Below are 21,640 nucleotides of genomic sequence, written 5' to 3'. Positions count from 1 at the left end.
ATGCTTTAGACAAAAGCCTTTTTGACCGAAAGCTTTACCTACCATTTTCAAAATTGCCTATTAATTTTAGGTAGGCTCAATATCGGGTTGTTGTTTTCAGTACATAGAACAATTTACTCAGAATTATTATTAGAATGTAAACCAAGGTACATGTTGAGTTAGAAATTTTTCAGCACATTTCAGCCCGTAACATTTTTTTGGAATATTTCGTATGAAGCGACCCTTAGGGAGAGCGCGCACTACGGTGCGGCGAGTTGCGATGCGTTTAAAAGTCCGTAAAGAATTTTAGCAATCAGAATCCCGTGGGTCGGGATAGGTCGGGGGTTCGATCCCGGGCACGCACCACTAACTTTTCAGTTATGTGCGTTTTAACCAATTAAATATCACTTGCTTTAACGGTGAAGGAAAACATCGTGAGGAAACCTGCATGCCTGAGAGTTCTCCATGTTCTCAAAGGTGTGTGAAGTCTGCCAATCCGCATTGGGCCAGCGTGGCAGACTATGGCCTAAACCCTTCTCATTCTGAGAGGAGACCCGTACTCAGTAGTGGGGCGGAAATGGGTTGATCATGAGAATCCCGTGCGGAATTAATTCCGGAGTGCACGCGATCCTATATAATTCACAGATTTTGCAGAAAAACCTACAGACCGTAGTGTGCGCTAGCTCTAAAAGTTAAAACGCTCAAACGTTATAGGTCCTGTGGTTATAAGTACCTATAGTTATCAGATAAAATCTGACATTAAAAGCTTTAGGATCTCATTAATTGTATTAGCTGGTTCTACTTAGCCAGTCAGCATTTCGAAGTATTTTATCTGTAACATGTACATGTTTCTTTATAAAATAAAACAGATAAATGGCATTATTGGTTTTTATTTCTTCTTACAGTTTAATACGCAGTAGAACGGTAACAACCACGGTAACTAACTTAAAACATTGTGAGCGTATTAGCCGAAGTTTTGGTGACGTAATTTCGGCAGATTTGTCGGGACGATACGACTTTCTATATGAATCGTTTCGCGCGAATTGACGCGCGTTGGCAAGGCACTGGGCGTCAAATGTCAATACATCGTGTTCACAAGCAGCGCGCGAAATTGAAATACGACAAGCATCGTCTCAATTCGCACCTTCTGGACGAGATCTAATTTATACGATAGTGCGGAAGGAAGCGAGTGTAGGATACGTCTTGAGCCGTAACAGCTCCAGCTCAGTCTGCAGCATCACGATGCTGGTGTGGTTGGCTTGCACCTGGCGGATCAGCTGACTGCGTGTCACCAGCGTCTCCATACTGTAATATGTAGGTTGCTTACGCGTTGAATTTGAACAAAAGGCGATACAAAATTATTTAGGTTAGATTAAGAAATATTATTAAAACAATAGCTTGTAAGATTTCGATATAATTAGTTTATAAAGAGTCGATCATATAAGCCTCGACTGAATAAAGACGTCTACCACAACGCCGTCGACTGCCATCATTCAAACCCAACCAAAAAAGTTTTAATATTTCAATACTGACAATTTCAAACGTAACAAGATAAAGTTAAAAACTAAAACCGTACTGCGATCGTCATAATAAACGCTGAAATATTACCTAATAGTAAAATTGTTTTTCTGTCGCTTGGTATAATATTTTAATGTTGTAGTAGATTTATATTTATGAACTCAGAATTTTCTCCTCTTTCATTTGACATCCCACTCGATACAATAGCAAAAAAAATAATTTGGAGACCCCCACTTTTTTCATGTAACATCCGGTAGGTCAATTTTTTTTCGTATAAATATGTAGCCCATGTCACCCGGACCTTTACGACGAATCGATTGACAGCTCTTTCATCAAAATCGGCCCAGTGGTTTGGGCGCTACAGTGGAACACACAGAAACTGTATATAAACATATACACCCACATACATACATACATACATACATACATACAATAGACTGCTAAAATCATTTAAACCCTTATGGCTTTTGGCTTTGCCGCAGTCGGGTAGAAAAATTAAAAGAGTGTTGGCTTAAACAACAAGAACAACATAAACTCTTGTTATCTTCCTCATAATTCGTGCGTACAAAATATGGCGCGTAGGCAACAACCAATGCGACAAGTGCGACGCGTGCTATAATGATTGGTTGAGTTTTCGCGCCATTCACAAAAAGATTTCTAAGAAGATGTACCTAGTAAAAGTGGTTGTACTATAATAATTAATATATCTTACCGCTTTTTGAACACCCGTCGAATGCGGATGGGTTCAAGTGGATCCTCATTCAGCCTCTTCTCTGACACTTTGACGTTGAGGGATACTATCAGCTTCTCCAGTTCTTGCGCTTGGATTTCCAGTGCATTTATTTTCAACTAAAACGTTGAAATGATCACCCAAGTATTACTTAATATTTTAAAAACGAGAAGATGGTAGAACCACAGATTAAATAATATAAGTATATCAAAGAACATAATATTATAACGCCTACGGGACTTCGTCTGTGTTGGTGTTAGCTGGCGGGCGTGCTCTGCCTTTTGGAGTGTTTTTTTTTTGTTAAAACTGACTGGAAAGCGCTCTAAGGGGGTGCTGTGTGTGTGTCGGCGAGCGCCGGCGCAACGGGGTCCATACTTGTATGGTTTAGATAACTTGTTACAAATAACTACAAACTTGACATTGGCTAGTCTTTGTGAAGCCAGACGAGAGAGGAAAAAAAAAATGCCTACATAATATTCTAACCTCAACTTCCTCAACCTTTTTTATTTGGTCATTCAATAGCTTATTGACAGACACCTTGGAGGCTTCCATCTCTTTCTCCATTTTAGCGTACTCCTGTTCATCCGTGTAACCCAGCTCTTTATTCTTCAAGTAGCTTTGCAGTTCTTTGGGGATCTAAAAGACAAAATAAGTAACTAACTCAAGAATTTTAAGAAAGCACGAACAATCTTATTGGTAAACCAAGAAAACTCTTATGATGACAGGATTCGCATATTCATCTCCTTTTCTGCTCAAAGTTAAGTTAAACACCACAGTCTGCTTCGTGCTAATAATCTGCAATATGGCATGAATATTGTATGATAATAATTATAGAAGCGTGAAAGCTCACTATCCTAATTGACCAAAAACCAGAGTTGCTTGCTTGTTTTGACTTGTTTTAGGCCACATAATATTTCCTCATCATACGTAGCGTCCAGTAGCTTCACCGTCTCTCACTCACCTTGAGTCTCTGGTAGGACTGGAGCTCTTGCTCCATGTGCCGCAGCTTCATCTTCATCTGCGCGTGCTCCCACTCCTTGGACAATATTCCCTTGCGGAACTCTACCTGCTTCCTCATCATACGAAGCTTCTGTTCGCCTACGCGCTATAAGAGAACATAATCATTTAGACGTAAAAAAGGGGATAAAAGTATTTTTTCCCTCGGAAATATGTGGATACCAATTCAAAAATTGTAGGGTCGTCATAACTGTTGTGATGCCAAAGAAAATGAACAGTCAAAATATACCTACTCTCAACCATCAAAATATTGCTCTGAACTTACCAGTATTACTTGATTGACTTTTTCAATCTCTGCGCGAGGAATGAGAGTGGCATCTTCAAAATCATTCATGTGGCCTGTTGTTATTATTTCCACTTGTCCCGCCGGGAGCACTAACTGTGAGCATAAAATGTTGAAAATTGTCATGCAAATGATATTTCTGTGTCAATTCTTTGATTGATAATAATTGGCGACTCAAAGCTTGCGTTAAAGATTATAACGGTTTTACACGTGGCTCGTTGGTTCTAGAAACCACGCTCTTGCAGTGACCCACCAGCGAGTTTTACCAGCGAGCTGAAAATCGCGGTAAATCTATATTTAGGGCTTCCGGATTTAAAGTGTGGAGTTAGCTCGAAAAACGAATTGAAATCATTTATTAGAGTGAGAAAACGGTCTTAAGGGGGGCATTAAGGTGTCATCTTCACGGATGAGGGAAGATCGCAATGAGTCCGATCTACTATCGTCAGCGAAGTATCGCTGTAGTATTTCGCTGCGATTCTGTCGTCAGTAGAGATGGCTTCTAAGCAACAATCTAAATTCTAACATAATAGATTTGGCATGGCTATAAATTCTACACGAAGATGCAAGACGCAGCAAGGTCTCTTCTTCTTTGTCGTAGACACTCTTGGCAGAGTGGTCGTGGCCATCACAAAATGGCGTTTCTGGGATGTTATACGCCTCACGAGCATTCGCCACTTCTCTCTGCTGGCTGATAGCCTGGTACACTCGTGCACGGCACCACCCATAGTGGACTCAATTTGGTCGGTCCATCGCGTAGGCGACCTTCCTCGCCCTCTGGTACCCGTCACCTTGCCCTGCACTACAAGACGCTCAATGGAATCACTCTCACGCCCAGAGACATGTCCGAAGTAGTATGCGACTTTAGGTTGGTTACCTGTATGGTCTTGTTCCTTGCGGCTAGCTCCACCGTGTGGCGATGGTGCAGGATGTGGTCGTGGGTGACGTGCAGGCGCTGCCGGCGCGCCGCCGCCGCCGCGCGCCACGCCGCGCCGCCCGCCTCCACGTACGACACCTCCTGGCCCACTGCGCGCATCTAGATACCAAATAATAGGTAATAATTGGGATCATGGCCGTATCAAAAATTAACCAACTTGACGGGGTGAATACTACCTGGTTGATTATTTGCCTTCAATTTTTTTTAAGATGAACGAGTTCAGCCAAATCACCTCACTCAGATATTCTTTTCTGATGTTTTTTTATCACGAAAAACAGTTTCTGGAGGATTTTGAAAACCGTAAATCCATGCGGACGAAATTACAAGCTTAAAACTAACAGCGGGCATGGAAGACTCTAAAATAATTCGTAAGAAATCGTTTATTTTAGACAGACATTTTTGGACCAACATTGTTTAACAGTCCCAATCAAATGATGTGGGCTGCTACAATTATGCCACACAAGCTATTTAATTTATCAAATCTAATATTGTCCTAAATTTTGCGGCTGCATGCGAGACAGTACGTAGGTACAGGTACTCTATCCATGGAGAGAAGTTAGCATATGGCTCGTGTGGTCCTCGGGTTGGTTGGCGTGCTGTAGTTCCGGTATGCATCTAATTTTGGGGCACGTAATGTTGGTAGGAGTCCGACATAACCACTGTGTTCTCCCGTAGGCGGTAGTATTCCCTTCTCCCGGTTATTATGTATTCCCATACGAATGTCAGCAATGCAGCCCTTACTCGTATTTCATTTTCGATTTTAGCGCGTCGCATTTTGCACATAGTAGCCCAGAGTCCTTCGTCCATTACCGGAGGCATGTTGCTGATCTGGTCCAGTTGCTCGACACTGACAAACAAACCGAATAAATTGTTGTTATTATAAGTATAGAATGTAAAGCCTATACTCACGTATTTAGTCGACGCGGTCGCAACCCGACTAGTTTAGTCTGGCTATCTGTCTGTCTGTCTGTCAAGAAAACCTATAGGGTACTTTCCGTTGACCTAGAATCATGAAATTTGGCAGGTAGGTAGGTCTTATAGCACAAGTAAAGGAATAAATCCGAAAACCGTGAATTTTTGGTTACATAATTTAAAGAAAATTTAAAATGTGTTTCAATTTTCAAAATCAGAAAGCTATACCAAGTGGGGTATCATATGAAAGGGCTTTACGTGTACATTTTAAAACAGATTTTTATTTATTTTTACGCATAATAGTTTTTGTTTTATCGTGCAAAATGTCGAAAAAAATACCCGAGTACGGAACCCTTGTTGCGCGAGTTCTACTCACTTCACTTGACCGGTTTTTTTTACTACGTTTACTCACCCCTTAAAATAATCTACGCAGTCGGCGTGTAGCAGTGGCGGTCTAACACCTGTCAGTATAGCGTTGGCTAGATCGTACAGAACCACTGGGATCATCGTTGCTCGTTGATGCCACTTCGGCCGTTTTCTGCCAGAAAAAAATAGGTAATAAATAAGTGTGTAGGTAAGTAAAAATGTGGTCAGAATTTTATTTTTTCTAATAAAATACATAGGCAAGTGTCTATAAATTAAAAAAGAATATGTTAGGAAGATATATTGACTACCAAGTACCAGTGGCCGTCTACGGATTTTGAAAAATCTGGCCTTTTTCCTTGTCTTTATCGGAAGCTTTATGCAAAATTTCAGCTTTCTAAGACTAATGGTTTCGGCTGGAAGTTGTTAAGTCAGTGTCAGTAAGTTAATTTGCCAGGACTTTCTTTTTATAATATAAGCAGGAATGTGTGGATTTAATTGATAAACTTGTAGCACTGATCAACAATACGAAAAGTCAGCGAAGGGAAGATGCGGTCGAGGTATTTGTCTTTGGTCGCTAGGTTCTCAAACCATTTCAAATCATACTTAGTTGATTCGAATAACAAGCTCTTAAGAAAACTTATTTTATTTTATTTTACAAGGAAAACTTACAGCTTACAGAAAAAAGTAAATAGATATGAACAAAAGAACTTACTTGAAAAACTTGTAGCACTGGTCAACAATGATGGGTGAGAGATCAGCGAAGGGGTTCTTGAAGGTGCGGTCGAGGTACTTGTCCTTAGTCGCCAGGCTCTCGTACGTGGCCTGGCACTCGTCGAACTGCTCTTGGATCACGTGGATCTCATGCTGCAGGACTTCCAGCTCATCCTCGTATCGCTTTATGTCTTTCCTGTAAAACAATCGCATTTTAGACCTGTCTTTAAACATGTTTCAAAAATCTACTAGTGAGTAATAAATATGCTGTTTTTGATAAAAATCGGGTCAATTAGTGTGTGTAGAATCGCATATTAATGCCTCATTTACACGAGAGCTTTTTTAAAGTTCGTTAAAAAAGCGTTCTAATTGAAAACATGTATTCCCAAGTATTATGCTCACACGTCAACGCTTTTTACGTGTGAATAGATACTTTGAAATTAGCCATTTTGTTTTGTATTAATTAATTATTTTATTAGTTATAGCGGCAATAGAAATACACATTCTTGAAAACTTCAATTCTCCATCTGTTACGGTTTATGAGATACAGCGCGCTGACGACAGTCACACAAATGGATGGATAGCGGACGCTTAGGAGGGTCCCAGTTCGCTGCGTTCGGGTACGAACCCAAAAAAGTTAATTTTGATCTTTGTTGCTCACCGCATAGCTTCCAGTTTCTCGGCCATTTCGACGCGGTCTAGATTGGTTCTACGGAAGCGCATGAGCGTGAGATTCTCCTGTCCTATTACGGAATCCACTTTTAGCTTTGTCAGCCACATTTCCTTTACCTTAAAACAAAATCATCATTATCAGCAAATCGCCGGCTCACTACTGAGAACGGGTCTCGTGAAATAGCTCCGCCTTCTAAAGGAAGGTCCAAAAAAGTCATTTGTGGGAATGGCTATAATCTTTTATAACATAATTCCACAATCAATTTTGGACTTGCCTTTAAACACAAGTTTAAAACACTCCTGAAAAAGCATAAATTATACACTTGAAAATTATGTAAATGATAAAAGAGCATGGGTTTGACCTGCAGCTCGCTCTAGCAATGCGCAGGACTTAATTTTATACATGGCATAGTATTGACATAATTGAAATTTTTGAAAAGAGCAACCGCCGAGTTTCTTGCTGGTTCTTCTCGGTAGGAAAGGCATTCCGAATGGAATTCGGTGTGCTGGGTGCAAAAGTACTTGTAAAAGTTCAATTGCATAAATTTTTTTTTATTTATTATGTATTTATTTATTTACCTATAGAACATCTTATACTCGGCAACAATTTACCTTTTGATTAAACTTCACTACCCCCTCGTTGAGGACCTGCGACAGCTTGGCGTACTCGGCGTGCAACATTTTCCTGTACTTGTCGCGTTCTTCGTTCCTGAACGCGACCTTAGCTTCGTACTCGAACACGAGGCGTAGATCGTCCTCGTTGAAGTGTTCGGGGTCTTTTTCCAACTGAAAATTAGCAGCTCTGTAATAGGTTTGAAGGCCGTCGTTTTAAGCACGTTGCACACTCGAGGCCCCCAATCCGAGGGAGCCCCATCAATTTTGGCATATACCTCATAGATGTTCATCAAACTATATTATAGCTAATAGCATAAATAAATACGATTTTATTTCAGACCATATTATCATATTATGTATGGTATACAGATAAGTCCATATAAAAAGTTAGTATGTTAGTAACAATAATTCCTAATAATTATGTTAGTAATGTTAGTACAAAGTAAATAAAGTAGCCTACCGTAGCAACTCTGGTCGCCCGGTGGCCACAGCTACCAAGTGCTTTGTAGGTAATTGGGCAGCCTATTTTATCCCGTATTGCACCTATTGCCGTTGTGACGAATGTGTGTGTGTGTGTGTGTTGTGCTACGAATAAAATGCGGCACAGTCTGCTACGCACCATGCATTGCGGCATTGGAATGGGCTTCTTGATCTCCTCGTGCCACAGCTTCTCGAGCACTCCATCCATCATGTACATGAGTGCTCGCTCGCGGAAGTCGTCCTTGGGCTGCGGCTCCGGTGGCGGAATCACCACCTGGCTCGGGCTGATGTACGGCTCTATGCTGCACTGGGAACCAAAACAACTGTATGCAAAGGCGGCCTTATTGCTCAGGGCAATCTCTACCAGGCAACTTTTGGTGAAAGGAGAAACTAGGTATTCACATTAATTAAGTGATCACGAAAATAAGTTTTATTTTCTCAATGTGTACTTTTAGTAAATTAGTTGAAGATCACAGTTTTATAAAGGTTGTTTCTCTTTAGATCAGTATAATGTTTTGTTTTCATTATTTTGATACTGAAGCGAAGTTGAGAATGCATTTAGTTACTCAAAAAAATATGAAATCCGTAGATTTTTTACTGTAATACATTTCAACAATTTGCCAAAACTGCATCTAGAAATCTATCTTGTTTTAAACACAACCTCAAAAATCTAGCTTGAATTAACTGAATAGTTTTGCATGTCTGAATATTATATAATTTAAATTTAATGTAAGGATTAACAAAAATAAATATAAAAACGTAAACTGTACAAAAATCTTTTTGTAGTATTTTATTGGTTTAGTTGTATGTTTTATAATTACCTCTTCAGGATCGACTTTTATAAGTCTGTGTGGTTGCTCTTCTTGTGCCCATTCAGGATCTTGTATGTGGATGGACAGATGATGGAAACTTCCGCGCAAGTCTGACAGCTTGTTAAGTTCTGCAGTTTTAAATTATTTTAGAACAAGCAAATAGATAATTATTTTATCAATTAAGTAATTTAGGTGCGGTAAATAAGGTTAGAGAAAAAATTATGAATATTAACCGTCAATAATAAAGCGGAGGCGGGCGTTGCGGTCCTCCACTAGACCGACCTCACGTTTTTTCTGGTTCATCAAATCGTCGAACTGTTTATTGAACCAGAGGCGCATGTTTTGAGCGTTAAGCTGTAATATTACAGTTGCAATTTTATCACAGTAAGTAGTATTATTTTTAAATAGAGTAAGCGAAATGTGATAAGGCCTCCGGGCACCCTCAGACTAGGGGCCCAAAGCACTTACGATTTTTGAATAGATTAATATTTTTAACTGAAATGAGAGACCATATCTATTCATCATAATATTAATACCATGTTATTAAATAGGTATACAAAGTCAAATTTTACAATTGAAAATGCAGTTCACTAACTTGAACTGACATGTTTTATTAAAAATGGTTTGGAAATATCTTTAATCAAAAAATAATGCTATATGAATGCTAAGTAATATATAAATATCAATAAAAGAATTTAGTAATTTAATTTAGGAACCTTGATTATATGCTGCAACCAGTTCATCTGTAGAAAGCTAAAGGCCAAAGTCTGCGGGATCATGAAGGTAGGAATATCGATGAAGTGGTGCGCGTTTGAGCCGGAGAGCACATACGGTTCTGCTACCGTTTGTTCCGAAGCCTCAGCCGGAGTCAGCACGATGGAGAAGCGCTGGCTCTCTATACTTTTACGCACTTCACGTACCGATATTGATGATGCTGGTCGTAATCTACTCCAACATAGAACAAAATCAGTCTTAAGAGCTAATTTTTTAATTACCAAACCCACTAAGCATACAGCATACTTAATTGACAAAACTTGATATTTTGAGAGATCTCCATTATAAAAAATGAAAATAAATTTAATTTATTCTGCAGTTAAATATTATTCAGCAATTTGATAATCGTTTCTTAGTTGAAATTTTAATTGATTTCAGTTAAAAAATTTGTTGAGAATCTAATAATATGGGGTAGAAATTATAAAAAAATTACTATTGTTTTCCTGCATATAATAAAATTCATACCAAGCCTAGACTTTCATGAGTTGATAAAATTCAAAACAATTATGATAAATCCTATGGATAAACTCACTGTGACTGTACATTCATCTCTTCCAAACTCAACTTCTCACGCGGCTCTTCCCAGGGCCGAAACAGGTCATCATCGTTTTCCATTTCCACACTACGAAGCGCTTCGATCTGTTGCAGCTCCGGCCAATTATCACGCTGAGTCGGCAGTACTGCGTAGTTTTCTACCTGCTCCATCAAACTTTAGAATATGAACTCACATTAATTATAAATGAAGCTGTTGCATAGAAGCAGGCGTTACTATATAGGATATAGAAGAAACTACAAGTCACAATTGCGAATTTTAGAGTTTATAGCCATAGATGTATAGAGGAAAACTTACTCCAAAATATTAAATCAATTAGATTAGAAATTTGAATTAGAAATTTGTAGAATTATTTATTTACAAGCAATGTAATCTTGTCACATTCTAAACACGTAGGTATCTACCTAGTAATATTTTATCCTCTTATCTTATATCGGGGAGGTCTTAAAAGTTTTTTAAAGATAAGTATTTTGGGTTCAGGTTCTTATATTTCAGCGTTCGTAGATACTAGTCGTCAGTGTCACCAATAACAGACTTTTATATTTAATCAGATTCGTGTTACCTGATAATGACTGAATATAGCGAACAGCTTGATGCGTGGAGAGAGCATGGTGTCCCAACATTGCCGTTTAATCCAGGCAGTCACTTGGTCTTGAGCTCTGATACGCGCTTCCGTCTCTAAGCGGATTGCCTCTCGTTCTTTTTCTGCCTGAATACAAATGCATTGGGACAAAGTGTAGATTAACAAATAGATTATGAAAAAAGTCAACGGAAATCTTAGGAATAAAAATAGTACCTATTAGATCTCAAACAATGTTTTACAATTATTAAATTATTTAGTAAATCTACCTCGAAATACTGAAACTGAAACTGTGAAATTATCTCTGTTAAATATTCAAGGAACATGGGCTTCTAGAATATTGGAATCCAATTCCAGTAAGATAACCATCAATATAGCAAAGAAATTCTTTACTAATACCGACTACCGACTAACTCCTTGTAAAGAAATTTAATGAATGTTTAAATACTTAGGTAGGTACTTATATTCATTAAATGCGAAAATTCTATCGATTATCGTGAAGTTTGAGAAACTAACGATTGCCTAGATTTTATCTACCTGTTTAATTCGTTCCTTCTTATGCTCCAGATGCAGGTTAAACTCTGACAAAGACAGCTGGTGTAAAGGTCTCTCAGCCAGGTTCTCCTCCAGAAGAGCCACCATTCGCGACTGAATAGATTCGAATGTGCGCACCACGTCCTCGCGTTGCTTCTTGTAGTCCATCGCTTCTTCTTTTACCTTTTTATCCTCTTGGAGGTCTAAGTAGTTTTCTAAAAATAAACATTTAGTTTTTTTTTTTAAAATACGAATATTCTGAATTATTCACTTTTTTCATATTTAAAGCCACTGTCTCTTAGGGCGATGTAAGAATTCTAACGATACCCCATCATAATCTAAATCTCTAATCTAGTTATAGTGGAACAAAGGAACTGACATACATACATACAAATATGAATTCTGAAAATATTATAAATACTCTTCTTTTTTTGTACAGTCATGTAAACCCTTACTCGCGTTTTCGTAGAACAAGTTTATGGTATTAGTTTCTTCATCAAACATGCTCAAGTCTGGTGGCGTATGACGAAGCTCTTGGATTTCATACTCGTGGTCTCTGAGCAGGTAATGAACTGCCATGGTCTTATTTTCAGCAAGATGTACGATGAAATTGGTTCCCGTATCAATAACCGCTTGTTTGACACCTAATTCGTAGCGATGTGAGACGATCAGCTGTAGTTCTGTAAAATAAAAAGGTTTACTAAAAAAATTGTTATTTATTATCATCCAGTTGGGAAAGATCTCATTGACGAAAATTAATTATTGATTTTAATAATATTTCGGATAGTTAAATATATTTTAAAGCAAGTAAAAAGCATAGCTCCTGCTTGAAGTTGAAGAAATTATCAAAAATCTGAGCAAATTATTATTAAGTATTTTCTTTCATTATTGGTTTTAAACTAACTATCCTAATGTTTGAATATTAATTGAATTTTAAGTAAATAAACGGAAGCTTGATTTTTTAAACTACCTACGTTTTCAATATATCAGCGTGAGTTTTTCCAATATTCCAAAGAGATTATAATCATTGCGTTTTACCATATTCGTCAGGGCAATCCGGAGTTCGTAATATGACAGTGCCGTCAGCGCCATATGTGATAAGGGCTGCAGAGTTGTACGAAACAGTGAATTGTTTTAGGTGATGCCCTGTCTCCACGGGTGGCGCCATTTTCACAGACACCGTTACACCTTTCTGTAAAATACGATACAAAGGTACATTCAAAGGCCGTAAGTCGTTTAGCACCATAATGATCATATTCGCGTGACACGGTTAAGTAGGTACATGCGTTAGGTGTGTGTGGCGTGCTTATGGAAGGTCGTAAGTGCGAGAGGTTTTCGATGCAATAGTTTCACAGAATTGCTACTCGAATTCTGAAGCCGACCATACATACTTAAATGCATAATGTATTCAAATTCCAATGTTATGTTTCCAGGATTATTTTGATTTTAATGAAACGTTAAACATGAACAGAGTTTCTCAGTATAAAATATAATGTTTCATATTATATGTTCAAAATCATTTTGAAATATGACTGAACTATATCCGAGGCCCCCTCACACTGGGGGCCTGGTAGTCTTGACGGTAAATGCACACTATTCTTATGCCACAAACTGTACATGTAGGGTTGGGTTACAGAATTTTAAACGATTGTTACAATCCATCTCATGACAACAAACAAACAAAAAACTGTTACTACTTACTAGAAATTTTTCACGTTTTGTGACTGCGTGGATTCTACAGATTATAATACCTAGTGTTTTTTTTAACTGGGACAGTATGGGGAAATCAAAAACCATAGGAGGTACAGGTAAACTGTCTTAGGACACTTCAGCAATTTTTTGTGAAAACTATTTTTGTATAGTCGATTTTTTCGGTCAAGCGTGAGTTCCCTATATTTCCTATGGTTTTGGTTTTCCCCATACGTACTGTCCCAGTTAAAAAACACACTGTACCTATGTTCTTTTGAATGATTACATTTGTGTATGCATGTCCTGCTACTAGTAAGAATCTGACAACTCACTTCGCCGGAGAGTTTGAGCACGTGAAGCTGCGACGAGATGTGTGGCACCGCGGCCGCCACGTCTCTCGTGCTCAGCGGGACAAGTTTGGAGTAAGGGCCCGCCATCTTGCCAGCGAACTTGTTGTCTTTGCCGGACTCCGCGTTTATGCATATTATGCGTTCACCTGTCAACCAATTCACGGTTTGTTATTCTAAGACTCATTAACTCTGTACCTGCATTCTCTGTACTCTACATATTTGAGTATAACCAGCCTTAGATTAAAACTAGAACCAGGCCGGGATCATCCAAAAAATCTGGAATATACCTACGACAGCGCACCCCTTGATACTTGTGTCATTTAAGAGATAAAGAAACAAGAAAGGCGAGTTTATACGATGGAAGAGAGGCGTTTATTAAATTTTAGGCCACAGCGCTGCACAAGCTGAATTGCTCACACGTCACCCATGAGATGGCAGTCCGTTAGCCCGCTGCCCAGCTCCGTGTATCTTATCCCCCGTTAGCTGTAATAAGTGACTAATAACTTTTTTTTTTTTATTTCTCTCTTGTCTGGCTTTACAAAGATTAGCCAATGTCAAGTTTGTAGTTATTTGTAACAAGTTAGTTAAACTATACAAGTATGGACCCCGTCTGTGACGACGCTCGCCGACACACGCACGGCACCCCCTTAGAGCGCTTTCCAGTCAGTTTTAACAAAAAAAAACTCCAAAAAGGCAGAACACGCCCGCCAGCTAACACCAACACAGACGAAGTCCAGACTAATATTTGCTAGGCTACTGGAGCTCACTCCACGTACCGATGGCGTACTTGTCAGAGAACAGCACGAGGCTGAAGACGCGCATGGCGTCGCCCACTCGCATGAGGAAGCAATCCGCCAGTCCGCGACCCAGCTCCGTGTATCTTACCAAATTCAACTTGTAATCTTCCGTTATCTGTAGGACAAAACGTGATAATGCCCACTAAAAAGCGATAATGAGGCGGTCAGTTAAGTGGTGTAGAGATGAGATGTCGGCTTCTTATAATTATTAATTAATTATTGAGTGTTCAGGAACTTTTCAGATCTTTTCCGAGTGTTGTGCGTTTTAAGCAATTTGAAGATTATGTCAGAACCAGGCACGAAATAAATCTGTTTTATTTAAAACTGTTTTTAACCCCCGACCCAAAAAGAGGGGTGTTATAAGTTTGACGTGTGTATCTGTGTATCTGTGTGTCTGTGTATCTGTGTATCTGTCTGTGGCATCGTAGCGCCTAAACGAATGAACCGATTTTAATTTACTTTTTTTTGTTTGAAAGGTGGCTTGATCGAGAGTGTTCTTAGCCATAATCCAAAAAAATTGGTTCAGCCGTTTAAAAGTTATCAGCTATTTTCTAGTTTTCTTGTAGAAAAGAAGGTTAGATAACCCTTAGGTTCATAATATTCAAGTGTCAATTGACAAATGTCAAGCTGTCAAGATGGACGTTGCCTAGATATACATAATTATTTATTTGAAAATGATTTGTCGGGGGTGTTGAAAATTTTTAATTTACACTTGTTATTAGTTTAAAACATGTTTACGTACAGCATTTTGGTAAATACTTGGGTTGGCATTGTTTAAAAAAAATGTTCAATGCAATTGTTTTAATTTGTTCCTAAATAATATACCTATGTAAATTCGTGAGGATAAGAAATGAACTAGAATATATTTAAGTAAATATAGTACGCGACAGGTCGCGATGGCAATCGACGTGGGAACGCCACGCACACCCGCACAGCCGTGACGTGCGGGTGTGCGGCCGACCCTCCCCGACTCATACGCCGATTGCCATCTCAACCTGTCGCATACTTATCATGATTAACCCATTGTCGGGTCTCTTTTCAGAGTGAGAAGGGTTTAGGCCATAGTCTGCCACGCTGGCCCAATGTGGATTGGCAGACTTCACACACCTTTGAGAACATGGAGAACTCTCCATACTTAATATTTATAGTTATACTTAATATATACATATACGTTATATACGTTATACTGTTAGCTTTAATTTAACCGAGTGTCAAATAAAATTGTAAACGGAATATTGTCAACGCAAACTAGTTAGGTACCCACGACACAGGATTACCTAGTGTGGGTACCACCAGACACAGGGAAATTATTGTATAAGACTATATTTTGTTAATAAAATATTTTTCATTTTTCATTTTTTCTCAGGCATGCAGGTTTCCTTACGATGTTTTCCTTCACCGTTAAAGCAAGTGGTAGGTATATTTAATTGCTTAAAACGCACATAACTGAAAAGTTGAAGGTGCGTGCCCGGGATTGAACTCCCGACTTCCGATTAGGAACCGGACGTTCTAACCTTCCACTAGGCTATCACAGCTTATTTAGGTCGCATACTTAGCTAGCTATATTTCAATGTACTCACTTGAAAGATAAAAATATGACCAGCAGACATAGCAGCAGCGACCATCTCTCTGCCAGTTGGTGAGAACACAACCTTAGAGACGATCTGTGTGGTCAGACACATGCGACCGACCTTCTTCAAGCCCTCCTCTGGCTTGAAGGTGAATAGACCCATGCCATAGTTGCTGCCCACTTCGCCGAAGATGACGAGCAGAGGATCTATTGGACTGGCTTCGAATGAGAGGTCGTCTCCGCTCACGTATTTATGAAGTACCTGATGGTTGAGTGATATATTTTTAGGGTTCCGTATCTCAAAAGGAAAAATGGAACCCTTATAGGATCACTTTGTTGTCTGTCTGTCTGTCGGTCGGTCTGTCTGTCCGTCCGTCCATCCGTCCGTCCGTCCGTTGTGTCTGTCAAGAAAACCTATAGGGTACTTCCCGTTGACCTAGAATCGTGAAACTTGGCAAAAAGGTAGGTCTTATAGCACAAGTAAAGAAATAAATCCGAAAGCCGTGAATTTGTGCTTACATCATTAAAAAAAATTAAAATGTGTTTCAATTTTCAAAGGAAGATAACTATACAAATGGGGGTAGGTATCATATAAAAGGGCTTTATTTGTACATTCTAAAACAGATTTTTCTTTGTTTTTGTGCGTAATAGTTTTTAATTTATCGTGCAAAATGTCAAAAAAAAAATACCCGAGTACCTACGAAACCCTCGGTGCGCGAGTCCGACTCGCACTTGGCCAGTTTTATTTTTACAATGATCTTACCAACTTTGCCGATTCGACTTCGTAAATGCACACAATACCAGTACTAGTCATTGTTGCAAGGTATTTGTAGTCCGGTGCGATTAATTGAATCTTCTTTATATTTCTGAAAATAATTCACACTTTTTGAAATCTGCGAAATCTACCTGAAATCTAATCTATTAAACATGGCTACGTCGTAGCTGCACGTAGCAGTGTAGCTATAGCTAAAACATTTTTAAACCTACGAAAAGCTGCAACGTAGCTACTTTTTAAATCCATCTACATTTTTTAAAGCTCTTTTGCAGAGAACTCCTTAGAACACGGTCTTATGCCGTTCCCAGAAACTTGCTTGAGAATATCCGACACCTAGGTTTTTTTTTTTAATTCGTTATAGGCAAGCGCTTGACCACAATCACACTTGATGGAAAGTGATGATGTGGCCTAAAATGGAACGAGATACCTATTCACTTTTGTTTAAAAGATATTCGGATTGTAATTGGTAGAAAACACAGATCGCGGAAGAGTTCCAAACCTTTGCCATGCGTGTGAGGAATGATGACGCAAAACGTTTTGCATGTAGATGGAATGTCGAAGATATAAGGATGGAAACTCATCCGACGTCTTGCGGTTCGGTAGTAAAATGGGTCTCCTTATGTTGTGTTACCCGGTTTGGGGCCGTCCCACTGACCTCTGTTTGAAAGTGAACAGCTGCACGTCGATAGTGTCCTCTGTGTCCCCGGTCAGCTTGTACACGAAGCCCCGCTCCGTGTAAACGACCGCCACGTCCGACGTCGAGTTGCACACCAGCCGCATCACATCATCCTCAGCCGTGTACTGCCACGCCACTACCCACTTGCTCTCTGCCTTCTTCAGGCTCTGGACAGACATAAATCCTACACCTTATGAAAGAATTAATGAGATGTTTATAAAATACATCAGAAGTGAGATAATTATTCACTTAAAAAAATACAGACTAGCGCCTGAGTGCAATCAGACCTGCTGGCAAGTGGTATAAGATCCTCCAAGATTATGCCTATTCACTTTTGATTTGAAGGTACACTACTTACCTATATTCAAAGTTGAGTTGAAAAGGCGTTCCATATCCTAGCCGTACGAATCAGAAACGAGGAGACAAATCGCTTCATACGTTTCGTACGTGGACGAAGTCGTGGGTATAGTTTGATAAAAGTGCTCACCCGAATTCGTTTATCAGGACCGTAGATAAGAATGCCGCTATGAAACGAACACATGCAAGGCTTCCGCGATCCCTTTAAATTGCCCGACCACTCCAAATTAGTCACCATACCTATGCCATCAGACAGCAACTGAAAGTAAACGTTGTGAATAAGCATAGCCCTAAATTTTTTTCCTCATGACATAATGCCACATTTCTTTTGGTATGTCCTATGAATACGATCAGTCGTACATAATATAAGAGAAACACATATATGTATGTATTGTATAAACAAGTTTTCAAAAAACATCCGAAATCCAATTAGAAAGAAAACTGAAACTGTTTCAGTTTTTTTTTTTTTTCAGAAATTCAATTCGCAAACATAGTTTCGTTTGTGATTGATTGGTGTCTCAAAATGGTTCACGTCCACTTAGATTTTCTCTCTGTCATTTGTATGGGATTATGTGACAGAGAGAGCGCTAGGTATACTAACTTCTTTCCATGGATGTAGTAAGTGAGTATAGTAGGTAATTATGTAAGCACAAAAAATACCTTTAATCTAACTTGGCACCACAAAGGTATATAAAACACACACCACAAATTTAACACAAGTGTAAATAGTTAAAAATTCATAACGCCCCCGGGCCCCGACAATAACTAGAAAAGAGCTGATAACTTTCTTGGATAATAGCTAAGAACACTCTCGATCAAGCCACCTTTCAAAAAAAAAAAAAAACTAAAGTAAAATCGGTTCATTAGTTTAGGAGCTACGATGCCACAGACAGATACACTGATACACACGTCAAACTTATAACACCCCTCTTTTTGTGTCGGGGGTTTAAAAATATTTCCCACTTACACTGTAAAGATTAGCCTTTTCATCGATAGCATACAGCTGCCCCTCGTTGCTCCAGCACACGGCCACCAGCTTGAGGTCCGGGACCTCCCCGCTGGGCACCTCTTCCTTACTGCGCTTCATCATCAGGCAACGCTTGAAGCACTGCGCCACTTCCCACACAATCAGGCCTTCGCCCCAGCATTGGCATATTAGCATGTGGCTACGACTTGCCCTAAAAATTTGACTTTTCTGTACCTACTTAGTCTGTTTTAGGGTTCCGTACCAATATGGTAAAAATGGAACCCTTATGGTACGACTTTCTACGTCCGTCTGTTCGTCCGTCTATCATAGTCGATTATTTTAGTAACTATTAAAGCTGTCGACATGAAATTTGGAGTAGTTGTATAATATAAAATACTTAGTGCCCCAAAATCATTGGAATAAAAAAATTGAAAACTATTTTTAATTTAATTAAAAAAGGTAGAAAAATCGGGGATTGGAAATTACAAATTAAGATAATTATTCCGAGTACCTTCATTTTTATGCTTACCTGATAGTTTTAATTAATCATGCAAAATGTCGAAAAAATTGCACCATTACTTAACCATCAGGTGTAATGGGCTAAATAATTTATAATCCTTGTAATGGAATAATATTTTCTTTCTTACATGTAGATTTGATCTCGTCGCACCACGTTCGTGGCTATGGACAGGAGGCGCTGGTTGGTGCGCCAGCTCCACACGGATATCAGGTAGTTAGGGAACCCACTGAATCCGGCGATTAGATCGGACTCCATCATGCACAGGCCTTTGTAGCGGTTGACGTCTAAATCTGAGTAAAGGAATAGCTTACTAAAATCCCACTTCTGAGCTCTCTCTCACAATCTCTTGCACTGTAAGACAGGCTTGTTGTAAACGCGAATTGTTATGTCGTCATCGTAATCTACCCATCGCCAACCCACTAGAAAGTCTCCTCTCAGAATGAGAAGGGTCGGCCATAGTCTTCCTCGCTGACCAAATTGGCACACTTCACACACCTTTAAGAACATTATGGAGAACTATTTGGCATGCAGGATTCCTTCACCAGCGCACTTTGACTAAGCTGTGACTTAAAAAGCTGTTAAAACGAGACAGCGTTATATCGCACCACATTAGGTTGCACGTCTTTAATGTTATTGAAACTGGGATTATAATTTTAATTTATGTAAGGAGAACTTACCTTTCAATTCCGCCATGATGGTAAATGACGGATAGTTGACAATGAAAATTCTTGGATTTTTCGTCTTTTCCGCGAATGCAAAAAATGTAGATTTATGTCCTAAAATAGATAAAATCAACATGACTTAAAATCACACTTCTATTAAATTAACGCGCGCTTTATTAAAGTGCGCGATAGGTTGAGATGGCAATCGGGATATGAGGCGGAGGGGAATGCCCGTCACCCGTTCGCCCACATCGGGTTAGCGTGGGGCTGTGCGGGTGTGTGGGCCGCGGGCCTTTCATTCCAACCTGCCGTGTACTTTACTTAAAAAATCTCTTTTTAGCTTTACTGCCTAACTACCTGCAATAACATCGACTCCATCCCCAGTTTTTTCACCATTTGCAACATAGACCAATTCAGTCTTAGTTTTCAGGTGAAGGAATATAATGTAAATATCGTGAGCGATCGCTAACACGTCTCTACCAACGAATGTCATGAAATCGAGCCTTTGTGGAATCGCCCACCTGAAAATAATAATTTGTTATTTATTCTACAAGTATGCGCTGGTAAAGGGCCATTTTATAAAGCACGCTCGAAGGTATCGAAAGGTGTCTACACCCCACGCCAATATCTAATCTATGTACCTATTCTGTGTCACTACGCTATGTCACACACAATACAAATTTGTTTTCACTTTTAAAAATTTAAAATACAGTAATTGTATGAGCTATGCATGCCTGGAGCTACTCATGTGCCTGGAGATTCATAATAATATCTTCGATTCTATGCCATTATGTAGGCAAAAATTAGACTTTTCTAGGGTTCCGTACCTCAAAAGGAAAAACGGAACCCTTATAGGAATATTTTGTTGTCTGTCTGTCTGTTTGTCTGTCAAGACACCTATAGTTCCCGTTGACCTAGAATCATGAAATTTGGTAGGTAGGTAGGTCTTACAGCACAAGTACAGGAACAGGTTTTTTTAAGTCTTTTACGTCCACTCTCTCTACTTTACTTGCTTCTCAAGCAAGAACCAAGTTCTATTTGTATTGGTTCGTTCAGGTTCGATCTTTTTGGATCATCAATCTGAAATCAAGGACGGATCCTTTGATTTGAGACGTGTGATTCCCGAAGTTTTTGAAAATGGTTTTGAAACTAATTTATATAATGGTAGGTATCTACGTCTTATTGATTTAATCATACCAAAACTCATACCCATCCCATACTTAAGCCATGTGGGTACCCACCTTACTTTAGGGTCATACGCGTCCTCTTCTTCTAAATCACCTACATTTTCAGTGCTTTCAGCCATTACGAAGTATAGACGGCCCTTGGAAAACCGTAAAACTTTCTTTTATTTAATAAACCAAATAACTTGTAATTAAATAACACAGTTTTTTATTTCATCTCTTTGATACCATTCATAGTAAACAATAATTTGAGAAGAATACGTTGCATAGCAACCGACATCAGATACCATCTTTCAACAAATTCAAACGGTCAGGTCAGCGGTGATGGGGGATTGTCACGTAGTGATTAAATACTTTTTGGGTGATGCATTGATCTCTGGAATCTTCACTTTTCACGTGTACAAAAAGTAGGTAGTTACTCTGTGCACACTACACTGAATGAAAGCTACCCATAATTTTTACTCATTATATTTTATTTACTAAATTAGAGTCATTTATAGAACAATCATCCGGAGTGATCAGTGAACCCCGATATTAAGAAGTATTATACTCTATGGTTGGTTTTAAACCCATCAAATCCATAAAGCTAATCAAATCCCTAATCTCTACTCTATAGAATTCAT

The 21,640-nt window shown here is 39.1% G+C and overlaps 1 protein-coding gene across 2 annotated transcripts; it reads right to left on the bottom strand.

Moving 5' to 3' along the window:
- Positions 1 to 518: 518 nt before the first annotated feature.
- On the bottom strand, positions 519 to 21,546 carry LOC123865571 (cilia- and flagella-associated protein 43). 2 transcript variants are annotated; one of them, XM_045906674.1, is made up of 32 exons: positions 21,372 to 21,546; positions 21,075 to 21,157; positions 20,191 to 20,354; positions 19,849 to 19,947; positions 19,299 to 19,461; positions 18,652 to 18,862; positions 17,815 to 17,943; positions 17,307 to 17,494; positions 16,640 to 16,742; positions 15,887 to 16,138; positions 14,286 to 14,421; positions 13,492 to 13,655; positions 12,509 to 12,662; positions 11,926 to 12,150; positions 11,474 to 11,685; positions 10,919 to 11,065; positions 10,336 to 10,499; positions 9,746 to 9,974; positions 9,263 to 9,383; positions 9,039 to 9,157; positions 8,357 to 8,524; positions 7,735 to 7,908; positions 7,112 to 7,239; positions 6,452 to 6,646; positions 5,786 to 5,911; positions 5,203 to 5,308; positions 4,402 to 4,560; positions 3,510 to 3,623; positions 3,189 to 3,332; positions 2,711 to 2,863; positions 2,210 to 2,346; positions 519 to 1,284 (listed from the first exon to the last, which is right to left on the bottom strand). In XM_045906674.1, exons 2-32 carry the CDS (start codon positions 21,137 to 21,139, stop codon positions 1,143 to 1,145), a joined length of 4,791 nt encoding a protein of 1,596 aa, XP_045762630.1. In that variant the 5' UTR covers positions 21,140 to 21,157; positions 21,372 to 21,546; the 3' UTR covers positions 519 to 1,142. The 2 variants fall into 2 exon arrangements, with proteins under 2 accessions (XP_045762630.1, XP_045762640.1); XM_045906684.1 differs by lacking the exon at positions 21,075 to 21,157 and having other exon boundaries at positions 21,372 to 21,545.
- Between the last annotated feature and the right edge of the window lie 94 nt (positions 21,547 to 21,640).

The sequence above is a fragment of the Maniola jurtina genome, chromosome 1, assembly GCF_905333055.1.
Source record: "Maniola jurtina chromosome 1, ilManJurt1.1, whole genome shotgun sequence".
In the NCBI taxonomy this organism is placed as follows: Eukaryota; Metazoa; Arthropoda; class Insecta; order Lepidoptera; family Nymphalidae; genus Maniola; species Maniola jurtina.
Note: the sequence above shows the minus strand (reverse complement) of the source record. Positions and strands in the feature narration are given on the sequence as shown.

What these genes read in the sequence shown, in the direction of transcription:
- LOC123865571 (XM_045906674.1), bottom strand. Translation starts at nt 21,139, where the DNA reads ATGGCTGAAAGCACTGAAAATGTAGGTGATTTAGAAGAAGAGGACGCG. An exon ending in TGGAGTCGATGTTATTGCAG is followed by an intron (nt 19,948 to 20,190) that starts GTAGTTAGGCAG and finishes TATCTATTTTAG; the next exon opens with GACATAAATCTACATTTTTT. An exon ending in CGACGAGATCAAATCTACAT is followed by an intron (nt 18,863 to 19,298) that starts GTAAGAAAGAAA and finishes TCAAATTTTTAG; the next exon opens with GGCAAGTCGTAGCCACATGC.